At 44.3% G+C, this 24,883-nt stretch overlaps 2 protein-coding genes across 3 annotated transcripts in view; both read left to right on the top strand.

Annotated features, from left to right (window-relative positions):
- On the top strand, nucleotides 182-9,823 carry FAM53C (family with sequence similarity 53 member C). The gene is made up of 5 exons (XM_018050331.1): nucleotides 182-457; nucleotides 3,348-3,577; nucleotides 3,964-4,021; nucleotides 5,176-5,960; nucleotides 6,877-9,823. The coding sequence occupies exons 2-5, from the start codon at nucleotides 3,500-3,502 to the stop codon at nucleotides 7,132-7,134; spliced, it is 1,179 nt and encodes a 392-aa protein (XP_017905820.1). The 5' UTR covers nucleotides 182-457; nucleotides 3,348-3,499; the 3' UTR covers nucleotides 7,135-9,823.
- The window catches only part of KDM3B (lysine demethylase 3B), a 58,860-nt gene continuing 46,657 nt past the window's right edge, over nucleotides 12,681-24,883 (top strand). The window contains exon 1 of one of the 2 annotated variants that reach the window (XM_018050325.1): nucleotides 12,681-13,072. In XM_018050325.1, the coding sequence (XP_017905814.1) occupies nucleotides 12,875-13,072 (198 nt within the window). In that variant the 5' untranslated portion in view covers nucleotides 12,681-12,874. The remainder of the gene's footprint in view (nucleotides 13,073-24,883) is intronic. The other variant, XM_018050326.1, reaches the window with a different exon arrangement.

Below are 24,883 nucleotides of genomic sequence, written 5' to 3'. Positions count from 1 at the left end.
GGTGAGAGGAACCCTGGCTAATTCCATTACGCTGCCGGAATCGAGTTGGGGGCTGTACGTGGGCTGATGTAGTAACAGAGGGCGGGAGCAATGGCTTTGTTTACCTTCGACCAACACGGCCTCCCCCGCGAGTTTCGAGATTTGCGTTCGACTGGCCCAGTCCACCTTCTGCAATATTTTGCAGGGGGTGACTTCCTAGGGAGGAAACCACCCTCATCGCTAAATTAAAGAGCCCGGCCTCTTTCCGACGGCGCTATCCAAGAGAGACTTTGCGAGAAAAACGACGCGGGGCTCAAGCCTCCGCGGACGGTTCAGGGGGGGTTCTCCCAACCCGAGCGATCGCTCCACTCTCCTCAGGGGCCCGTTGGTTCACGCCGGCGCCTTTTAAGGGCACCGTGGGGCGAACCGAGCGCTCAGAGCTGCTCCGGCCGCGGCCCTGGGAACTGGAGGAGCCGCGGTAGGTGGCGGAGGGCAGGTGGCGCTGGGGCCTCGGGGCGGGCACCTAGACCGTCCCTCCCTCCTTCCCTCTTTCCCCTCCCCCAGCCCGTCCGCCCGCGAGGCAGGGCCTCGCTGGCCGCCTCCGCGGGGAGAGCACGGGACCCGGTGGGGGAGGGGGTGGCGGAGTGTTAAGTCCCAGACCCTCTCGTCCCCTGTGTCCTGAGTTCGCTTCCCCGCGGCCAGATGATGGGAGCTGATTGGGAACAGGCGAGCGACAGCCCCCCTGAGCGTGCCGTGGCGCCCTCCCCCCCACCCCAAGGGGCTAGCGGACGCCCCATGCCCCACCCCGCGGGGACAGGCAGAGCAACCGATGGAGAGGTTGAAGATTGGAGAGGGGGGCCTAGCCTTTTGCTTCTTCATTGGGGTGGGGGGGAGGGGTGCTCCCACTTGTCACTCCTATGCCCACCGGTGCCATATGGAGAAAAAGCACTCAGGTCCCCACATACCTGTTCGTGTGCCTCCCTGCCTCATGTTTTTCTTCAGTCTCCCCCCAGAGTGTGGGACTGGGACCTAGGGGGAAGGTCTCCAGGGGCTTTTGACTCTCTTCTTCCTTGGCCTGACTTGATCCTAGGTTATCCAGGTTTCAGCACAACCTCAGCATCCCTGAAACCCTTATGTCAGGGGTTACTGCCACCCAGTGGGGTGGGGGTCCAACCTTTATTTGAGGGACAGGTGATGGTGCAGAGAAAGCCTGGATTGAGAGTTGGGCCTGGTGGGGTTTGAAGGAGGGCCTAGCGGCCTGCTGCTCTGTGTTGGGCTTAGCCCCATGCCAGTTGTTAAGCTGAGAAGTTTTAACTTGTTTAGTGAACGTTCAGGGCTGTCTGTGCCCCTCAGTTACACAAAATGGAAGGGGAAGGAAGACGGCAAGAGAGGGCTTCTTACTCTTTTTTCTCTGCCTGCCTGAGAAAGAGGAGGCCCCTCGCGGAGCTGGTTTGCCTTCTTTTGTGTCCTGGTTTGATTCCTTATGGCTTCCGTTCTGTTCCCCCTCTCAGCCTGGCCTGTTTTAGGAAACTCAGACTGAAAGTATCAGTTGCGTGGTGGTAGTTGCATTGTTCTAATTACCGCCGTGTGTGGCCACATCCCAACAATTAAAATGCAGAAAAACACAAAATCAGTCTCTTGATCCCAGAGAGGGCTGGAAGTTTGCTGTTTGGCCAAATGCCTCATGAAAACCTTGAAAGAGTTTGCTTCATTCCGTGCTCCTCATGGCTGGTCAGCCTGAGGCCTGGGGTCTCTGGGGGTAAAAGCCTGCCTTAGGTTTCCTCTCTGGTTGGTCTTTGAGGGCAGAGTTAAGAAACCAAGAGCAGAAGTGATACAAGCTTTAGCTTCTACAAGAATGGGGGAAGCAGCCGAAGGGAGCGCTCAGGAGCGCTCAGGAGCGCTCAGGAAACTGGGACTTCAGGGTGGTAATAATAATTATGCATGAAAACGTTATTTGACTATAGTGGTGGTTGACTTCTCCTGCCTCCTTTTTGCCTAAACTCCAGGTACATCGAAGTGTGTTTCTTTGCTTTTCTTTGTGGTCTGCCTCCCTCTGAGGTGGAAATCTAGTAGAGAGGATTCCCCCCCCTCCACCTTTTTTTTTGGCCAGGGTTGAAAGTTATCTGCCCTCAAGGTCAAGCCTTTTGGGCTTTTCTTGGCATGTGAGTGAGGGAGGTTGATACCCAGCCAAATAAATCAACCCAATTGCCTTCTTCATCTTAATATTATCACTTGTAGCACCCTGAGGCTTTGTAGAGCAACAAATAGGAAGGGTGAGAAACGGCAGTCTGTGTGGACTTCTGATTTGTTCAGGCCAAGTGGTATACTTCTTATGTTTTGATATTTTGCATTACGTTATCCCTGTGACAGATTAAGATTATCCTGCCCATTTTTCATATGGGTAAACTGAGGGAAAGAAAAGTTTGATGATTTGCCAAGACCATCACAGCAAATCGGATCCAGATTTGATGTCTTGATAGTTTGTTCTCTCTGCTAGCAAATGCTACTTACACTATCTGATTGCTGTCTGCCTGCTGGTCATTTCTGGGAATAGGCAGAACAGTATGGAAATGTTAGATTAACTTCCCCTCCTCCGTTGATTGAGGTCCCTCAGGCAATTGTGTGGGCTTGAAGCCTGTTTTCTGATAGAATTAGTTTGCTTCTACTGTAATTGACCGTGAGAAAGAGTCTTGATTAATTGTATTCATGGTCTTTGAGTCAAATCAGGCTAAAAACTTAGTTGAATGAAGTTAGAGTTGTTGTTTTTAACATCTATAGAGTTGAAATGTGAATGGAATTACCCTGGTAGCATTTTCTTGTCTTCATATAAGAGAATATGTACAGTATCTGTTGGAGAACAATAATGTAATATCCGCTGTTGAGGGTGAAGGAGAATATAATACCTTGTTTACTCTGCTTTGAAGTAGAAAGTCATTCCTACAGCCACTGCACTGTTACTATTTCTGTAGTTTAGGAAAAGGCTACCTCTCCTTGCTTTTGACTGGAAGATAAAATATTGGACTAATCAAGAAGGAGATAACAATGTGGGCATTTCTCTCATTTGAGCTGTTTTCTAAGTGGTGCTGGTATTTTGGGTAGGCAGAGCAGAGCACGAACCAGGTTAGGAGTGGCAAATAGGTTTCAACTTGCTTGCTAACTCCATTTTATTATACTGGTTATCCCGAGTGCCAAGTTGAGACTGTTTCCAAGGCTATGTTTAGGCTTAGCCGGAAAGAGCTGTGATCAGTTAATGATGTGTGCCAGAGGCCTGACATAGGGATGCTGGGGTATGTGTGCCATGCATTTTCCATCTCTGGAGTAGGTACATCTCTAATATCACTTGGGGCTGATCCATCTGTAATTGGCAGACTCAGCAGGCATGACTGGAGAGGGAAGTCCCAATGGTGCTAGAATGGTGCTGCAGTGGCAGAAGACAGCTCATGAGTGAGGTCTGGAAGAACAACAGGGAAGACATCCATCATTTGCTCCAAAGTGTGCAAGTCAAATCCTGGGGAGAATCATGATAACCCTGATCACTGAGCAGCTACAGAAGCAGACTCTGGATGAGCTGAAATGCACACGCTTCAGCATCAGTCTGGTAAAAGACAGTCTTCCCACTTCTCTAAGACCCCCTTGCCCTTTTTTCTGAGGCTATTTGTTGTTACTACTTCACCCTTGTCCTACGTTGTATGAATCATGGTACTTGTACTGGATGTGCCCGCTAAAGGCTCAAAACCTAGCCCAAAAGGAAGGGGGCAGGGTTTTTCTTACTGTTAAGAGAAGGGCCACTAAAATTTGGGTGGAGAAGGGTTTGAGATACTGGAAGATGTGAATTATTTTACTCACTAACTTTGGGAGGATAAGAAGAGAACACTTAGATGTCCCTAATATCCCTATAGCCCATGAATTGCAGGGGTGAGCTGAAAGGGCTTCCTGGAACTCTGTCCTGATCTTGAATCATGATGGATATTCTGTGTCTCTTAGCCTTTGCCTGATCATGCAGACATCTCCAACTGTGGGAACCCTTTCCAGCTTGTGTCTGGTAAGACATGATGTGTTTATGTGTGTGTATGCCCATGCCTCCATCCACATGTTTCTTTTATTGGTTTTCCATAACCAGGTCTATCTAGCCTGCCTCCACTATTTTCTTACCAGGGTCAGCTTCTAAGATTGGTGCTTGTCTCCATTTTATTGCACCAGTATGGGAGTTATCTGTTTACCTTGCTCTTATTCTAGCCTTATAGGAACTTTTGTAATCTAATTTTTTGAGTAGGCAATACAGTCACATTTCAAATTTTTTTAAATAGGAAAAGTGTTAATCTGAAAAAAGTGCCCCTTCCTTTTCTATCTACCGAGCTTCTATCACCTCCCTAAAAGTAATTCCTGTTATTAGTTTCTTGTCTATTCAACCAGAGTTTTTGTTTTTGTTTTTTCACAAATAGAATCAAATATAAATGTAAATTTTTTTTCTTCACACTCTTAATACAAAAGGTTGGATTCTGTATATTTGGAACTTTCTTTTTAAACTAATCATAATAAGATTAGAAGATCTTTCCATGTAAGTATGTTGAGTGTTTCCTTGTGGGTGGCCAGACCCAGAGGAACACAAGCACCATCAAAGGCCTTTCCCACTGTACCCTCCCCACCCTTGCCTTCACTAAGAATACAAATGATCTCTTACCTGCTTGATCACCCTGTCTTGGTGCTTTGACACATAGGAAAGGTAAAGGCTAAGGACGGAGAGTGTAGGCCAGCTTTCCGCAACTCAGGGCTTGGGGGTTGGGGGAGCAAAGTAGAGCTTGGTGGAGTGGAGTGAAAGATGAGCGTGGCACACACACCTTTGCTTCTCTTGACTCATTCTACCTTTGACACGGATTCACAGGCAGTTTATGATTCTATATTTTTAGTTTCAGGTGGTTCCTCGTAACGGAGGCACTATAGTCTGCTGGGTAAAAGACCTAGCTTTAGCATCGGACAAATCTGGTTCTGAACCCTGCTTTGGTCATTTGATTCCTGCATAACTGTTGGCAAGTTACGGAACTTCTCTCATCTGTGAAATGGGGGTAGTGATAGTACCTAACTCATGAAGTTTAGGGGAAACCTCACATAAAGCTCACTATGTTTTGTAGCACATAGTAAGCTCTTGAAAATATATTAGCTATCATTAATTTTATCTTTATTATGAATGCCTTCCAGAAGGTGCTTCCTGGAGGGGCCTGCCCCACTGTTCCTGTGCCGAGTTCCAGGATAGCCTCAACCTCAGCTACCACCCCTCAGGCTTGAGCCTGCACCTCAGACCACCCAGCCCAGGAAGTTCCCCACAGGAGCAGTCCCTCTCCCAAGTCCTAAGCCCTGAACCCCCAGACCCAGAAAAGCTTCCTGTGCCCCCTGCCCCTCCATCTAAGAGGCACTGCCGCTCACTCTCAGTGCCCGTGGACCTGTCTCGCTGGCAGCCAGTGTGGCGGCCCGCCCCCTCCAAGCTGTGGACTCCCATCAAGCACCGGGGCAGTGGTGGAGGGGGTGGGCCACAGGTGCCTCACCAGAGCCCCCCGAAGCGGGTCTCCAGCCTCAGGTTCCTCCAAGCTCCCAGTGCCTCGTCTCAATGTGCCCCAGCCCACAGACCCTACAGCCCCCCTTTCTTCAGCCTGGCCCTAGCCCAAGATTCTTCTCATCCCTCTGCCGCCTCCCCACAAAGTGGCTCCTGGGAGAGTGATGCTGAGTCCCTGTCACCTTGCCCACCCCAACGCCGCTTCTCCCTGTCACCCAGCCTGGGCCCACAGGCAAGCCGCTTCTTGCCCTCTGCCCGGAGCTCCCCTGCATCCTCCCCAGAGCTGCCCTGGCGACCTCGAGGCCTGCGCAATCTTCCCCGAAGCCGCTCACAGCCTTGTGATCTTGATGCCCGCAAAGCTGGGGTCAAGCGGCGCCATGAGGAGGACCCTCGGCGGCTGCGGCCTTCCTTGGACTTCGACAAGATGAATCAGGTGGGACCGGCAAAACCAGGGAAGCTAGGATGGGAGTAGCGAAGACTGTTCCATTTTCACTTGTAAGGTGTCCTCTAGCTCCAGGCCCTCCTGACATGGCCTCCCCTGGCACTCCTGTCTGCCTGAGCCTTGGCTAAGGGTTGTCTACCATCTCAGTTTGCCCAGGATTATCCTTGTGTTAGCATTGAAAGTCCTGTGTCCTGTGAAATTCCTGTTCTGGGAGTTCCAGAGAAACTTATTGGACCCATGTTAACCCTTCCAACAGAGATCCCAGATTGTCCTACCGGAGGCATCTTCCCTCTTTATGCATGGGTCAGAAAAGCCCCATCATTAGTGCCCTGCCACTTTTCATGCAAGGCTGGTTTTGTCCCTTGCCCTTCACTGCTTCACGTGGGCCTGTGAGGGCTTAAGCAGAATAGGCTGCTGCGTCACTCATTCACTCAACAAGTGTTTTTTGTCTTCCCAATGTGAGTACAGTTGTTGTAGGCACTTGCCCACTCTTTTCATATTCTTCCTTCTAGACCACTGGGTCATAAACCGCTTTGAGAACTTACTTATTCATAGTCATTCGTTCAATCAGTCAGCAAATGTTACTGAATATACGTAACAGACTCCGACTAGGCACTAGCAATATAGGAGTGAAACAAGCCGTCAGTCAGTACTCCCACACACATGAAGTTTATAAACAGGCTTCTAATCTTGAATCTGATAGAAACTATGGGCTCTTTTCCTCAAAAAAATATGCATGTACACTAAATTTTCAAAATTTTATCTGGGAGTTCATGACCTCACCTTAACACATAGGACTCCTGCTTTCAAGGGTAACCAAGAGGGGTACTTTGAAATACAGCTTGGGCAGGGTTCTCTGGGAAGTTAACATCTTTCTTTGCCTTAATTTTGTTTGTTTGTTTGACAGAAACCATACTCAGGAGGTCTCTGTCTCCAAGAAACAGCCCGGGAAGGCAGCAGTATCTCTCCACCATGGTTCATGGCCTGCAGCCCCCCACCCCTCTCTGCTTCCTGCAGCCCCATTGGGGGTTCCTCCCAGGTGCTGAGTGAAAGCGAAGAGGAAGAGGAGGGGGCCGTGCGGTGGGGGCGGCAGGCGCTAAGCAAGCGGACACTGTGCCAGCAGGACTTTGGGGACCTGGACTTGAATCTGATTGAGGAGAACTAAAACTGAGAGGCTACTTCCTGGGGCCACACAGACTGACTCTCTTATGGCTACTAACAAGTGTCGAGGTCCCAAGGCCGGGGGCCCAGCCTGGGAATGGGGGTGAATGGAGGGCTCCGACTCAGGGCAGCCGGAAATCTTCTCGCTCCAGGAAGCTCGACCATGCCGAGAGACTAGCCGGGACAAGATAAACGGAGCTGGTGGCGGGAGGGACAGCCCCAGAGCAGACCCTTCCCATGGCGGCCCTGAGTGTGAGTATCCCTGCCACCGAGAGCAATGGGCAGGGACGGAAGGGGTCTGCCGACCCCAGCTCGGGGAATTTCACTAGCCCCTTTGCTTCAAAGGGCACTTGTGTCTTAGAATTTGGCCAGGGTCGGGGGTTCATTCAGCCTCCTTGGAGAAATTGTGTGAGAGTGTGTGAGTGCATGAGAGTGCTCGAGGAAAGGTGTGTTTGGGTAGCTTTAGGGAAGGAAGGCAGTTGCTCCCTAACAGCAGAGCACCACAGTATTCCCAGGATCTTGGGTTTTCACGGGACAGCAGGCTTGTTCTAGGAGTTGGGGTTCTAAGGAGCTCTGGAAGCAAGCTTGTAATCTGTTAGCAACAGTGGCTCTGCAAAGGATTCTGTTTGGGGGTCCTCAACTAATGGTCTTTTCCTCAGGCCCACATCTCCCCTAGATAGATCTAGTATTGGCTAGAGAGGGCGCTGCATATTGATTCTGAGCTGGCTTTTTTTTTTTTTGTTATCAGATTGCCAAGGCTGGATACAAGTTGCCTGTCTCACTCACTCAGTAGATGCAAGCACATGTGGGCAATTAAGGCAGGGCTGAAGGGCTCCATCTCTTTCTTTCCCTCCCTACTGATGGGACCTCTTTTCCCTCTTACTTTCTGCCCTTTAAGGGTGAAGAAGAAGGAAGGAAGCCCCTGTATGGAGGCTGACCAGCAGAAGTAGTATTCAGTCCCCAGCAGGCATAGGTGAGTGCACCCCAGCACTGCCCTTTGGAAGCAGACTGTAGAGAAACTCGTTATAAGATCCAGGCCTAGCCATTTTTTCTGAGTTGGTTGAGAAAGAGGAAGGGGATGTCAGCATTTACTAGTTTGCTTGTCTTCCACTCCTGCCAGGAAATGTTTATTTGCCTCTAATTGGCCCTTAGAGACCTCAGGGAGGTTGAGGCTCACTGAGGGATTGGCTGAGGATGTGTAAAGCAGACTGTGAGAAGCAGCTGGGAGTTTGTTGTTGCTGGATTGAATTTCTTTTATTGTTTCACACCCACAAGTTGGGCCTGGCAACAGGTCTCAGTGGCCACACTGATGGGTTTAAGGATTTCAGAAGCTCTATAGGGCTGGCTCCAGGGGAGATGCATACTGAAGCTGCCGCCATAATGGCTTTTGAGGCTTTGTCCAGCTTTGCTTAGACCCTGCAGGACCAAATTAGACCTGCCCTTCCTGTTTATTGGAAGAAGGGCATTTTCCCAGGGTTTTGTAGGACCGGTTGCTCATGTGTTTTCTTCCTTATGGATTTGAATCTATGGTTTTCTGGGTCTCCCACATGTTGGATAGGAGCATCAGTGAGGCCCTAGCATCCTTGCCTCCACTCCCGAGGAGATGGCTATGTCTTCTTCAGCCTCCTGCCTTTAGAGGTCTACCCCTCCAGGACTCCTGCCCTTCACCTGCTACTTAGCACGAGTTACCAGTGAGCTACCAGGTCTGTAGGGGCCTGAGAGAGGTTCTCTGGAGAATCCAAGAAAACTGTGGGCCCAGGAGTTGCCCCTCCTTGGTTTTATCCCTCCCCTTTCTGTTCTCCCTCTTTAGGCCATAAATTCCCTGGTGCCAGCTTCTTTTCCTCCTGGGCCATCCTCATCCCTGGGCTCTCTGCTGCAGATTGTGCCAGCTTACAGTAGGCCACTGGTAATGTCAGGGGGTTCTCTGCAGGCCCAAAGCTGAAGAAGTGAGGGCAATAATTTCTGCCTCCACCCTGGCTTCCTCAAAGCCCTAGGGCACCATCCCTAAGGGAGAAGGTGTATAGATGCCATATTTGAATTCCATTACTTTGAGATCAGGAAAGTTAAACTAGCTGGAGCTATTGTTTTGCTTCCTAATCTAAGTACCTGTGGCCCTTGGACAAGCCTTTTCAAGAAGTGGTTTATTTTGCTTTACATGGTAGATCTGTTCCAACAGTTCTGTATAAACCAAATGCTATTTTTCAAAGCATTTGGACTGCTGACCATTTAAAAGCAGCCTGTGATTGCTTCTTTTGTAAAGCAAGCAACCTCCCTCTACTTTAGCTGTTTTGACAATTTGGATTTTCACATATTGGGCTTACCCAGAGTGGAACACACCTCTGCAGTGGTTGACCCTGGGTAGACATCTGCATCTGTGTTGTGTGTGTGGTGTGGCTGATCAGTAGGTGAGTATTCCTGCGTGTGTGAGTGAAGCCACTCCCAGGCTGGTGCTCTCCTCCTGTGCCCGGTGACTGCCCACTGGCAGCTCTAGCTGCCCTTCACTCCCACCTGCTGCCAAAGTCCCTGTGCTAATGGGATTACAAATACAAAAAGTGGAAAAAAATTTTTCGTAAACTTTGTTTTATATTAAAAAAAAAATCCATAAGTCTGTGTGTGTTAAACATGAGGTCCTGCCTCTGTGGCTGTGTTTGAAAAAATAAAGTTTTATTAGAATAATCCATTTTCCCAAGCAACCTTGTGTACTACAGTGTTGTCTTCCTTTCTTCACAAAGAAAGGCAAGGAGGAAGTGGGGAGAAGGCTGCCCAACTCTTCCAGCTGCTTCTTCTATGACATGGCTGAACTTTTGCCCCTTGAGGACAGTATTTGGTCCCTGGGCCCTTTGCAGCCACAGTAGTTATATCCTGTGACCCAGCTTCTGTTAAGACCTCAGTTATTTCTGGCAGTCTGATTTGGTCTTCTGTTTCCCTGGTACTTATACCCGTCTCTTCTTACCTCATGTCACTCTCACTTCCAGCCGGGTGAAGTCAAGTATTAATCCATTCTTCCTCCCTGAGAAATGCTAGATGGTACAATTAGAAACTTGTCTAGAATGGTTTGTAGGCTTTGGGAAGTATGGAGAAGGCATGATACGGACCTTGTCCAGGAGTGTCTTTTCAGAGTTTTCATACATTATGTTGTGGAGAGCTGGAGATAAAGTTGTCAGAATTCAAAGTCTAAAGACCTCAGCAATTTCTCCATCCTGAAAATACTGATTTTGGAAAATTACCCTAGCAGCAGAGCTGCTTTTTTGCTCTAGAAGGTGGTATTTTCCCTAATGCTTCAATTTGGAATGTTCATTTGCTGAAAGAAGCTGTGTGGTTCACTCTCTCTCTTTAGACCTTTCTATTCCACCCTTTCTTCTCCCTCTGTTAGCATTCTTCCAATGTGTGTGGGTGAAGTGTAGTTGCTTAGAGCTAGGCAGAAGCCTCTTGTCCCTAAGGCATAGCCTTTCTTTACCAGTTGTAGCACTGACTTGCCAGGCAGCAAGAAGAGTCAAGTTGCTTAGCCTCCGACCCAGTTTCCTGCTTCAAATTGGTGACACTCATCACTGAATACCAATGAAGTGTGCAAGAAGACAGGATTGGCTTGACTACCTGGAGGAGGAACTTTGAGGGGATGAAAATACACCCTGAAAAGAGTGGGAGTTGTCACCTATCCTGGAAACAAAGTAAGAAGGGCTTTGAGGGGGTAGGGCTATAGCATGTGGTTAAAGAATCTCAGAATTAGAGGTTCGTTCTTTGTATAAAACTGCTGCTATGTTTCACCTACTGTTTGAGCAGGGTTAAGGCCTGAACATCTAAATTTACTTCTCTCTCCTTTTTTTCCTTTCTGTTCAGTTTTTTTGTTGGGTTTTTCTACTGTTTATTTTCTCTGAAGGCTAGTGTGATTTCATTTTCCATTGCTGAAGCATAAGAAAGAATATAAACTTTATGAGGGTTTTGTTGTATTCAGTGTTGTAACCCTAACACTTTGAAAACTTACTGGCTTATGAAAAGTGTTGCCATATTTGTGAATTAATTTTTTTTTAATCTTTGCTTTCCCATTCCTGAGCTTACACACAGACACCACTTGTGTCTGGTGCTGTGAGAAGCCAGCTTTGGACAGTGGGACAGTAATAAGAGCTCCACGTGGGAGAAAATCCCAGCAGTGAATTTTAATGGAAAATCTACAAGGCAGCTAGGTCATGTATGGATCATCCCTCTTTCCTACCAACTAGTTTGTGAGGAGTGTGCTTTAAGAGGTGTCTCAGCCCAGAAAAACCAAGAAAAACTGAATCAGGCCTCAGGTTGGCTATGGGAAATCAACATTATAAGGAATAAGGAGAGGAAAAAATCCAAAGAAATGTTTCCTTGGTGCTCCATAGAGTTAGTTCTAGAATGGCTTCACTGGATATTGTACTTTGACTGGAGCCAATAACTGGTATTTCCCTCTGGCCCCCAACCTTTGCTACAAGGCAAGTAGGTCAAAGGTACAGAAGATTATGGACAGATTTCTGGGTAGGCACATAAGTCTGGAAAGAATGCTACTGCTCTTAATTGTCTGTGGATCAGATCAGTGAAAGAAATGGGTACTTTTAGGGTAGTAATCATGGATTAATACCATACCATACCTTTTCCTGGTTTGTATCTACTTTCATGTATACTCTGCATCCATAAGATTATGGAACTTGTGCTAGTCTCTAATGTGACCAATGTCAATGATTGAGATTTCTCATTGCCCAGTCTAAACAAAAATCTAGGCAAAAAATATCTCACTATCTCCCCTTCTCTACAGCCACTTTTCTGACAAGAGTATCAATCTTCCATGCCTGTGAATTCATATAGGAGTGGTGGGGTTTTCTTTGTCCCCAGCTCCACTTATTTCCATGGTAAGATGTACTTTGGTTTCTTTCCAGTTCCCTTAAAAGTTGAATTGAGAAACACCTGGACTTAATAACATTGGCTGATTTGGAAGCAGGAAGAAGCTCCCCTGGGACATGTCAGACTATTGAGATGTTGGAAGCACGTTGGCCTTCAGCCAGTATAGAATGGCATTATCACATACAATGGGTATAAAACGTTGGTCAATTGGAAAGGGACCTATGAAGTATTGGTAATATATAATGAAATGGTACCATGTTATGGGTCAGTGAGAAGAAAGAGATTGTGTCCCATGGACCAATGGGAAGTTTCCCAAAAGATAAGGACAGGAGGGTAGTGCCTATTTTCAGTCTTGGAAATCAATCAGGTACTGGGGCACTAACTTCTTATCTCAGAATATCAATTCTTTAGGTAACTTGCCCCTCAGCCACCCACCCCGGTTAAAGTCTTTGGTATACAAGGAGGGTAAGCTAAAACATTCTCAAATAAAGGGGCCCCCTAAGGGCAATATGGCACCAGGATGGTGCCAAAGGAGACTGGAGGACCCGCCCACTTCCCCACCCCGGCCGAAACTGCAATTCCCCTCCCTGCCGCAGGGGGCACTGCAGGCCCCGGGGAGGTTGGGGCGGAGCGCTGCGAGGGGCCCGGAGCTGCCGCCCCGCTCCGAAGCGCGGGGGGCGCTGTGCGGGGCCCGGGCTGCGGCTCCGCTCCCGGCCACGGGGGGCGCTGCGCGGCGCCGGTGGTTGGTGGTGGCTGTTGGGGGGGGTGGGGGGGAGCCGCGGCCGCGGGTGGTGCGGAGGGAGGCCTTGCGGGCGGATCGGGAGATCGGCGGCGGAGGTGGTGGGAGGCGGCGGGCGGGAGCACGGGTCCGGCCGGCCCTGGCGATGGCGGACGCGGCAGCCTCCCCGGTGGGCAAGCGGCTGCTGCTTCTGTTCGCGGACACCGCGGGCTCGTCCTCGGCCTCGGTCCCCGCGGCGGCGGCGGCGTCGGCGGGCGGAGATCCGGGGCCTGCGCTGCGCACTCGGGCCTGGCGGGCCGGCACGGTGCGGGCCATGAGCGGGGCGGTGCCCCAGGACCTAGCGGTGAGTGGCGGCCGAGGCGGGCACTCGAGGCCGGGGTTGCACGGCCTGCGGGCGGCCTCCCCGGGGGCCTTTGTGAGGGGGCGGTGGGGTGGAGGTGACCCAGTTCCGCGCCCCCAGATCTCCTCAGCGCCCCCCGCCGGCTCCTCGGCACCCCAAGCTCTGGCCAGCATGGCTTCCGCGTCGGGGTGCGCGCCCTGGTTTACCCCGGGGGACAGCCAGGGCGCTAGGAAATGCTGCCTCCACCCGGCAGGCCCCGCCTCCTGAGCGACCCCTTTCTCAGCGTCCCCCCCCAACACTCATACGGAGCAGGCTCTAGCACCCTGGGTTCCGGGGCCCCTTAGAGTTTGCCCGTGTGCCGCTGCCCCCTGGAAGAAGCGGACCTGTAGTCTCCAGCCTCTCGTGGGAGACCTGCGCCCTGTTCCCTTCTTCCCCGAGTCCCGAATGGGGCGGGAATGTGGGCACTTGTGGGAGATCGAGAGGCTGCAGTTGAAGCTGCTCAGGGCTTTTTTATCTGGCAGTTACTTCCTCCTTGTCTGAGCCAGACTCGGCCAGGCTGTCTCCAGAAAGGCCAGCTCTCTTCAGGCTCCTCTCTCTTTGCGCTTCTGGGTGACAGGAGCTGCCGTAGTGGCTGCTTTTGATAAGTTTGAGATCTGTCTTAGCAGCCAAATGGGGCTCTTGGGTGGTGCTTTTTATCTCCGAGCTGGGCAACTCCCCCAAACCTTGGGAGAGGTTTTGTTTTGAAACTTTGTGTTGGGGCATGGCCACTTTTGAATACTTGTCTTGGTGTATTTTGTGATTAAAGTTGTTCAGTAATAGAACTTAACTAGCATTCGTGTCCATGATGCGTTATTTTTGTTAATGTAGCGACAAAATGTTGTCTTTGAACTTTGGCAAGCCTCTTTAGTTCCTCATTCTGATAGCGGCCCTAGGTTCTGTGTTGAGATAAGGCTGTGAAGAATAGGGGGATTCTTTTAGATTGTAATAGATCGCAGCCAGAAGGAAAATTTTCTTGATGAACTTGCTTTTGCAGATATTTTTTTCGCTGTAAACGGGAATTCATTTTGTAAGATTTGATGTTAACATTGCAGGTTTCTGATACTCATTTTCTACCTATCGATCAGTGGTTTTAGACTCCCCGCCTCGCCCCATATAGGTCTTCTGGGTTGTTTTGCTTGTGGCTGGCTTTGGCTTTAAGAAAAAGGCTGCTTGGACAGTTATGAGGCTTTAGTGGGGCGAATTTTTAAAGAGATATCAGGAATATAATGAGGTGAAGAGGATGATTAAGCAAGGAGATTTGGAGTTAAATTCCTTTAGAAGACTGCTTTTTAGGTTAAGACTGGGGGAGAGGTGTCCCACTTAGATCCAGTAATTTACCACCTTGAATGCAAAACTTAGGTTAAGATCCACCATTAAATGCATATTTTGACCTAAAAACTTAGTCTGTCCTAGCCTTTCAGTCGAAGTTTTCTGTTCTAGTTGTTTCCTCCATCAGATGAATTGCTAATGAGCTCTGCACCTGAAATGGCTACCCATTCACTTTGTTGTTTGCTGAGCTCTCAAAGGGCGGTGGTTTTTGAAGCTCACGGAGATGCTGGACACCTACTAAGCTAAATACTGAAGAATTGTGCCACTGGGCCCATGGAACTGGTTTCTCAAACCAAGTAAAAAGTTTCAGTGATTCAAAACAAAGTGTTACAACTGTGTTGAGGTCTTGGATGGAGCTGTATGCATTTAGAAGCAAAGGCAGTGTGGGGTTTTAAGAATAGGCTTATGCTTGTCTCGTATGTATAATCAAGGAACATAGATGAGAAAAAAGCGACAACAAAACTCAGCCTTTAAAATATTTTACTAGCTTGCAAAGTTGCTCAAGAATTGCTGCTGTGATGATGAGGTTCAGTTAATGACAACAACTATTATAGAATCAGAACTGTCCGTTTGTTTTCCTTTTTCATTAAAGAGACTTCCTTTGGACCCTTGGCATGTGTGCCTTTCCAATTTTGCACCACACAACCGTAGTAAACACAACTGTCTTCCAATCAAAAGTGTTCTTCCTGTACTCAAGGGTGGAGTTTGCAAGCAGCTGGCCTGTGATTGGACAGATTTTCATTCAGTTATGTTTAAGATGTTTTCAGGCATGCCTGGTTTTGAGAAATGCATGGCAGGGCGCCCCCTGTTAAGGATGAGTAATTGAGGGTTGAATGAATGAGTTTTTGAAGTGATTGCAAACACTTTACAATTTTAGGCTCCATTAATATCCTCTTTCTAAATAATTTTGATCCAGAAATCTTTCAAAATGCAGTCCTGATTCATTAATGAACCCTCCCCCCCCTTTTTTGAAAGCATTATTAAAGCCATAAGTCAGGATCTTGATCAAGAGTTTTGTTGAAAAGAATTTGATAGCTGGGCATTTTCCTCACCAAAGCTATGCTGAGAAATAACTACTGAGATTTTGAATTAAGTAGTTAAACATCTTTTTTCCTTTCACTCTTCCTTGTAATGGTAATTTATTTGTATTTCAAAATAGGCTTGTTATATTTGAAAAAAAATCTAGTTGCAAAATTATTATTATGGATTTTTATGCCTTTCTAACACTATGTCCTCTTTGTGTTCTGGATCGTTATTGGTCCATATAAGTGACAGAGATCTTGGGACCTTCACATATGTAGGCATGGTAAATACACAGACATACAAAAACATAGATTTTTCTCTTTTGGAATAATAAAAGCAAAACTTGCATTTTGCAGAATGTTAGAATGCCAAGAGTATACACAGGAAGGTCAACAATCTGCATCCTTTAGCAGCTTCCACTTGTTGAAGAAGCCTTGTGTGTCTTCTTAATACTGGTACAAAAATATAAAAACATTTCTTTCTACACAAAAGGTGGGTTTTTTTTTTTTTCATTTTTTTTAAGCAAATGCTATCATACTGTGCAATGTCTGTAGCCTGTGTCTTTTTTTTTCTTTCCATTTAACATTAGACCATGGGCATCGGTACCCATGACCTTGCTCATCATTTTAGATAACTACATTATAGAATGGATGTACAATGATTTATTCAATCATTTCCCTTTATGATGGACATTCAAGGTATTTTAAATTTTTTAGCACTTACAATGCAGTTAGTATCTTTGTACATACGTCTTTATATAATCATGGTTTTATTTCTAGTTTAGCCATCCAGGAGTGAAATTGTTGGGTTAAGGAGTATATGTATATATTTTTATTTTATTAGGTAATGCCAGTTTATTTTCCTATGAGATTATAGCATTTCATACTCTCACCCACATGCAGGCAGTGCTTGTTTCTTTTCATCCTTGACATCTCTGGTGTCATCAGTCTTTGTCATTTTTTGCAATCTGATGAGTGAAAAATAGTGTCTAGCATTTTCATGACCACTGATCTTTTTCTGTGTTTATTAGTCTCTTAAATTTCTTTTATGAGTTATTTATGCCAAGTTTTTGCCTGTTTGAAAAAATGGAAATTTTCTTATTCTGTTCAAGTTCTGTATTTGGCATATTAATCCCTTTACCTGTCAAGAGTATCATTTCTCTCATTTGTTTTTTAACTTTGTTTAAGGGTTGCTTTGCCACATAGAAAAATAAAATGTTCATATCGTCAGGTCTGTTAGACCTTTCTTAATGGCTTCTGGGTTTAATTGCTTGGGAAGAAGACACCCACCCTCACCCCTGCCACCTTGAGCCTGTATAAATATTCTTCAAATTTTCTTTCTAATGTTTCATTTTTTTACCTTTAGATCTTTAGTCCATCTGGAATATTTTTATAAGTGGCATGTGTGGTGGACAATGTAACTTTTCCTACCGAGTAGGAACCACTTTGACACCACCAATTTTATTAACTAAACCATCCTTTTCTTTCTATATGATAGAATTAAATTATGCTTTTAGTAGTCATGAATTGTTTTGAATGTATATCTTACCTATCTCAGCTATCCAGAACTTGCAACAGGAGTAAAAGCATATCTGCCTTAATTTTTTTAACCCTTTAATTTTTTCATCTTTATCTAGAGGAAAGGTGGGCTCTAAAGTACTCCTTTTCTTTGATTTGAGTTGATGTAATAGATGTGGGAGTGTCCAGGCTAGTACCATATTTCTTCTGTCTGGTAATCTTCCAAGAGGAGTGAAAGCATATCTGCTTTTTGTTAAAAAAAGAAAAAACTCTTCCTGCAAACTCTCCTCTTTGTGTCAGGGTAGGTGGACTTTAAAATAGCTGTCTAATTTGTTTCTAGATAATGTAATAATTTCCAGTGTACAATTTAATATTATTTATTCTCAACCTAATTTCACACATAGAACTTCAGCCCTAATTGAATTAGGAGATCAACCTTTAATGATTATCCATAAGTGTTCTTTTCTTGCTTATAATCCCTAAGCTAAATAAAAATCTGAATAATATTGTAGTATGCTGTTTATTAAAGTCAGTAGAATATGTTTTGTGGATTAGTGTATGGTTTAGAGAACTTTAAATAAAAATGAGATGGTCCAAAAGAATATATAATGGTTAAGTGTGAGGCCATCTACACACACTTTTCATCCTAACTCTCCCCTTACAGCAGGAGGTCTGTTTTTGAAAGATTGAGCCACTATTGAATTTTTTAGGCACTCAAGTGCTTTGTGTAAGTTGCTTTTTAAAGTTTGTCTTCATTTATGTGTGTATGTCATTTTTGATACTTCTATCTTACTGTCTTTGCATTCTATTTATTTCAAGACTACAGTATGTCCGCCAGTGGTCACACTGTACACTGGTCATTTTGTCCAGCATCCTCTCCCTTCACTGTACAGTCAGATTTTTTTCTTGTTTATTATGCATTTATTTCTAAGAGTTGTTTCACTAACTCTCCATCTGTCAAGGACTCATTCCCTTCTTTAGAACTCACTTGCCTAGTTCTATTCTACACCTTCTTCTTGTTGATTTAGTTTCCCCTCCACCTGCCTAAATCACGGGTAACTAACATGGCATTTTCTGTTAGTGATTTTCTCAGCAACAGCTGGAGGGGGTTCCAGTAGGCTTTACTTCCTCAAGGCCTGGGGAACACAACACCTGTTGCTGTTTCTCAGTTTTCCACTGCTTTTGACAGGTTGGTGGTTTTTAAGCCCTCCTCATCCCACTGTTCCTACTACTAAAGTGTCTTTTACCCTTGTTCTGCAGTTGGATAAAACCTGCCTGATTGAACAGTGACCTCGCTTAGTTTTGCAAGGGCAGGAGCTCTGGGTGGAGTGGGGGTTGTGTCTTCAGGGGTAATCAGGCTCTAGGGAACTGATTCTCACTAACCAAACTCTTGAGACTGATTTGTAAATCCACATGTAAGGTTATTAATTTACAATGGGAGATAAACCTATCCAGAGATCTGCACAGAGCCCCCCTCCTGGTCTACTCAGGAGACCAAATTACAGATAAGAGGGATCCTTGTCCTGCAAAGAATCAGACAAGGAAAGCTGGGCATTGCTAAATGGATATTTACAACATGCACTCTTGCTGATCCTCTGCTTTCCTAGTGCTTTCTGGCTTCCATGTTTTATACCCCCTTTACCCTTTGCTTTTGATTTTGTCGTCCATTGAAATCCTATAAAGAGAAATGAACACCTCTTCCAAGTCTTTCTAAATCCCAGTGTTTTTCCTTTATCACTTGTTGAGATACTTCTTTTGTAATATTTATTAATTTTTCTTGGTATAGATACATAACAAGATATATAGCTTATCTGCCCTTCTAGATTGTAAGTTCATCAAGAACAGGGAACATGTGCATTTCTACTATTCACTTTAAGTAGAATATTTAGAAGCCAGTATTATGTTAACTTTTATTTCTGATTTTTTATTTTATTTATTATGAATTGTCTACTCAGTGGCCCCCTGTATTTAACTTGATCTTTAAGATTTTTTCTTTTGTATATTTTTACTGATACTGACTCACGACTGATTTTCTTCTTTATATGATTGGATTTATATTTGGGACCCCCATCCAAGGTGCATTATCAGTTGGTTTTTGTGATTTACATCAGAGTTATTAGATGTGTTTTGTTTTTCTGATTCTCAAGTAATAACATGTCTAGTATACAAAATGTAGAAGTTATTTTAATAAAGCCCCTGTAGAATCACAACCTATTAAAAACTGCTATGTTTGGTACATAGTCTAATCTTTTTTTAAGTTGAATTCGTACTGTATTTTCAGTTTTGAGTTTTAACTGAATATGTCAGTTATTTTCATGTATTACCAAAAAATTTTGTATTTTAGGTGATTTTAATTTTTTGTCATTTTTTGTATTTTCCATAGTAACATGTGTTGCTTTCGTAACTGAAAGAAACAATAAATGCTCTCAAAGAAATCTTATAGTTTTTATTGACTGGCTAATTTATTTAACTGCTCCTCTTTCATTGGATACTGAAATTGTTTTAGATTTTATGCTTTATTAATATTTCTGTGATGAACGTTTTTGTGAATAAAGCCTGTTCTGTGTTTACTATGACTTCCTAGGATTATTGCCAGAAATGCTATTGTGGAAATACAGGATATACACATACTTAAGATTCTTAATATATGACAGTTTTTTTTCCTTTTAAGCCATTCCAGTTTATATTCTGACCAGTTATGAATTTGCTTAAGAAATGCATATTTATCAGAAGCCCAAGATCCACTGGGCATTTCACATTATTTTATTTAATTCTACCACAGTTCTGTGAGGTATTTATTGTCCCTATTAATAGACAAAGGAAGTAAGGCTCAAAGAGGCTAAAGTAACTTGCTCCCACAGCTAAGAAATGAGGAAGTTGGGATGCAAATCCACATCTTTTTGATTCCACTGCACCTAAAACCATTTACATATATATATATATTTATATTTATACACACACACACACACACACACACACACACACTTGAGTTTGTATTCAGGTTATTTCTGTGCTCAGTTGCATGTGACTGTTTGCAACCCCATGAACTGTAGCCCACCAGGCTCCTCTATCCATGGAATTTTCCAGGAAAGAATACTGGAGCAGGTTGCCATTTCCTACTCTAGGGGATCTTCTTGACCCAGGGATCTAACCCTTGTCTCTTGCACCTCCTACATTGGCAGGCAGATTCTTTACCACTGTGCCACCTGGGATTCTAATATCATTTGTAACAGTTCATATTTCATTTAGAATGTAGTTAGGAAAACTGGAAAAGAAAAGTTAGGAACCTTGGAAGTTTCCATTTTCCTTACCTTCTCATAGTCATTACCATATCCTGTTACTTTTATCTCTAATTTCTCAAATATGCTTTTCTTTCATACAGTCTTGATCTAGACCTTGGTTTAGGCCTTTTACATCTCTTAACCTGGGTTTTCATCACTTTATAATTAGTCTCCTTGCCTCTAGTTTCTTGCCTCTATGAGTTCCTTTCAAACCTGATCCCAAAGTTAATTCTTTCCTTAAAAAAAAAAGTTAATTATATAAATAATATGTCTAAGGACAAAAAAGGAACATTTATTGATAAGGTATTACCTTATTATCAGATAATACTATTATTCCTCCTATCCCAACCCTTCTCCTGTCCTCCCAACTGCCTAAAAAATCTGCAGCTTGCTTTTTTCCATATATCTTAGAGTTCTATGTTCATCAATTAGATACATCTCATTTTTAAAACGTCCTTATCCCATAATTTGAATAAAGGATGTTTAATACTTTGTAATTTCTATTTTGATTTCCTATTTAAACTGAGTATTGAGAAAATTTTCCCCTCAGATGGTATTATCCATCTAAAATGCACGTGAAAGATGTCTGTGTATATCATCATCATCTCCCCCACCCCGCTTAAAACAGTCAAACGCTCCCCCAAGGCCTATAGAAGACAACATAAACTCTCATGTGTTCAGGGCCAGGCTTGTGAGAAATAGCTGGGCGACAGACTGAAGGGTATAGAGGGGATTGACTACAGGAGAGTTCAGACATACCAACAGAACCCCCACTCTGCTGACCAAACAAGAACCTTTGCCACCAGGTTTCAATTTATCATCCGTTAACATGCCAACAGAACACTTTACAGCTAACTTACTAGCTGCTACATCCTCCTCCTAGAACACCGAATCTGCTCTTAGGTTTCTCTGCTTTGGCACCTGCTGCAGTCTTTCTCTCCCTTCTCTGCCAGAAGAATACAGTTTGTCCTTTGAGATCCAGTTTGTATACCACTACCTCTTCCATGAATCCTTTGTTGTTTCCCAAAGCATATACCTTCTCTAATATGTTCAGTCTTATGTTACTGCTCTTATTACATGCCTCTGTAATAATTTCTGTACCTCTCTGTTGGCTCACTCATCTGGGGTTTGATTCCTTCCTGCCTAGTGCTACCTTATTCACCTTGATCTTCTTGGCCCTGGCAAGTGTTCTGTGCACATGCACACACACACACACACACACACACACACGCATATTTCTGAGGCATTCTGTTTTTGTTGAGTGAGTGAATAAATTAATACCTTTATTAATTGTAGTAAGAATGGCCTTAGGACCAGAATCCAAACTGATTATTACATAATTATGTGGTTAGCATGAAAGTTTGTATTACTCAGACTACTACTGTTTGATTTTATCAAACTTAGGTTAACTTACTTGATTTTTTAAAAAATTTATTTCATTTTAATGTCACTGAATGAATGTGCATTACATATAGACCATGAAATGAAAGTAAGCGTTTTACCACTAACTCTCCTTAACTAAGGAAATATTTTACATATCTAGTCCTTAGGCTCTAGCTGTACAATAATACTTTTTGCTACTTTTACTCTAATAGTAGAAATTTTTGAAATACTTGAAAAAAAATAAACTGTTTTAGTTCTGTTCTGTTCAGATTGTCAGCCTGCCTTGGCCAACTCTAACTCAGTCCAAGCACTACCACTGATTTTCGTTAGCTTATATCCCTTCTTCCTGTTTTGTGACCTAGCCATTGCCATTAAAAAAAAAATTTGTTTGGCTGTACTGGGTCTTAGGTGCAGCATGTCGGATCTAGTTCCCTGATCAGGGATAGAACCTGGGCATCCTGCATTCTGAGCGTGGAATCTTAACCACACTGGACCACCAGAGAAGTCCCTGGCCATTACCATTTAAAGAGTTCATGTTCTGTGTACTTTGACCTGAAATGATTCTTCACCTTATATATTCTAACTCCTTCCATCTCTAGCTAGGAGGTGGAACAGAGTGCTAGGGCCAGAAATAAGCCAGAATACTGGTAGAACATGTTTACATATATCCACATTCCATATTGCTCTCAAAACAAATTTGTATTGCTAGCCTAGAGCAGTTGTTTGATCCCAGAACATATAGCACTGTGGTTGCCAAGTTCAATACTTCATTCCTTTGCCCAGGCAGGTTAGGAAATAATTGCCTTTAAATTAGGTGAAATATGGCTTTCAAATATTTCAGCTCTCCCATGGTGTTTTCAGATGTGTTATGATAGAATTCCTGAATACTAACTTTTAAAATGTTCAAATTACTATATAAAGAATTACAATCATTACAGCTTTGATACAATGACTTCTTTTAGTGTTGTCCCTGTATTTGGATGTTGGTATGACTTAGAATTTTGTGACTCATAAGTTGGCTTCCCAGGTGGCACTAATGGTAAAGAACCTGCCTGCCAATGCAGGAGGCATAAGAGCCACTGGTTCGATCCCCAGGTTGGGAAGATCCCCTGGAGGATGAAATGGCAACCCACTCTAGTATCCTTGCCTGGAGAATCCCATGGGCAGAGGAGCCTGGCAGACTACAGTCCATGGGATCGTGCAGAGTCAGACACGACTGAAGCGATTCAGCACCAGCACCATGTTGATTTTTAAAGTAGTTAGCAGATTACCACTGTACATGGCACCTAGCTGTCAGGCACCAGAGAGCCTCAACCTCTAGTTTTCTAAGCTATGCCCAGGAGAGCACTGTGTTACTCAAGGTCAGACTCGACCTAGGGTTTCGACAGCCTCTGTTCCTTTTCATGACTTGGAAGGCCTTCAGCCATTGCCTCCTCTGGACATCAGTTATGACACCACTGAACAGTAATGGGACTGCTGTTCTCCTAGTCTTTGGTTCAAAATCCAAGTCATTTTTGAGTTTTCCCTTACTCTTATTCCAGCTAGTCATCGTGCTTATTGATATGACTCATCAACTCTCATGAGCCCTGGTCACTTCCTTCCTCGTCTCACTGCTCCCACTCTAGGTCATGTAAGAACACCCCCTGTTCCCCACCCCACTCCCACTCTAAGCCATCTTCATCCACTGAGCTGAATTGTCCTGAAACAAACTGTTCTGCTTATGTTTTGACCTCAGAAACCTTTTACTGGCAGTTACATGTATACACATTCACCCACACGTATACGTATCTCCCATTGGCAGATGGATGAACCCAAGTTTTATCCCAACATTTGGTGTCTTCCACATTGACTATTAATCTTTTTAGTCTCATTGCCCACTCCTTCCCCACAGTGTGCTGTAGCTCCTGCCCATCCTAGAACTTGATTGGGATTTTTTTTTTAATCTCATCCCATATCACTCCCTTTGCACACCTGAAGTGATCTCTCCTGCTTCTGAACACTCCCTATACCTTATTTGTTTTATCTTATGGCATGTTATTGCCCAAGTAGTGCTTTACAATTGACCAAAGTACTTTTGAATCTATTACTTGATTTAGTCTTCACAACCAGTCCATGAGGTATGTCTTATCACAAAGGAAGAAACCAAGATTTGAGAAGCGAAGAGTGACTTGCTCAAGTTTTCAGTTAAAACTGACACCTTAAGGTTAAGACGGAAATCCAAGCCTTCAGGAACATAAGCCCCAAGCTTTGTTCATTATTGCCTTTCTTGTTTCCTGAGTCTGTACTTAAATGCAAGTTTGAATACAACTCTTTACAGTTGTCAGCAAGTTACTTAAAGTTGTATATGATTCCCCCAGAACACATATTAATATGTGAATGACCCCCTTCATATATTAAATGTAACGTAGTTTAATGTTCTTTCTCTGTAAAAATCATGCAGTTTAATGTTCTTTCTCTGTAAAAATCGTGCTTCCCCTTTTGAGCCTTATTTTCCCATGATTTTTTTTTAAGTAGATGTGAAACTTACTTAGCGTATTACAAGTAATAAACCTAGAACTTTGTGTAATGAATTTAATTGCCCTACATTGTTACCTTTGGAAGTGTGATATGAGAAATTTCTTGTAGAGCCAAGTGGTTGGGAAAGTGTTGCTTCCATGAAACATTGCTTTGTGTTCTCCTTTTAGACAGTGAAGGCAGTGCAACTGACCTCTCCATTTTCAGATTGGCCTTTAGGAAGCTCAGAGCCAAATCAGTAATCCATCATTCATCATATATCCCTCAGTCATAGAGCTGTATAGATCCTTATTCTCTTCATAAGTTTTCCCTCTTTTTATACTTTAATAGTGACTTCCTGTTGTAGTTTGCTTAGTCCTGATTTGCAAATTTATATTTTATCATTTTCTTGCATCTTTCCCAAAAGCCAACTAAAATTCTTTGAAGTGGGCTATAAGTACTCTAGCCTTTATTAATTTTAAAAGTTCACAATAGAAGTGTAAAAAATTTGTCTTTCTACCTATTAGACTATGAGCTCCTTGAGACCGGTGTTCTAGATTCCTTTCCGTATTCCTGAACCTAGCATAGGGGCCTTATACATAGTAAGCCCCCAGTTAGTATACTTAGATGTAAATTGGAAACTTAAGAGTTATAAATCTCAGTAGGATCATGGCTAGAAATTAATAACTGTAAATAACTAATGCCCCCTTAACTCTGTAGCCTCTTCTCAGAGTGAGGATGAGACCAAC

This window comes from Capra hircus, chromosome 7 (assembly GCF_001704415.2).
Source record: "Capra hircus breed San Clemente chromosome 7, ASM170441v1, whole genome shotgun sequence".
Classification (NCBI taxonomy): Eukaryota; Metazoa; Chordata; class Mammalia; order Artiodactyla; family Bovidae; genus Capra; species Capra hircus.
This window is presented reverse-complemented; position numbering and strand designations above follow the sequence as displayed.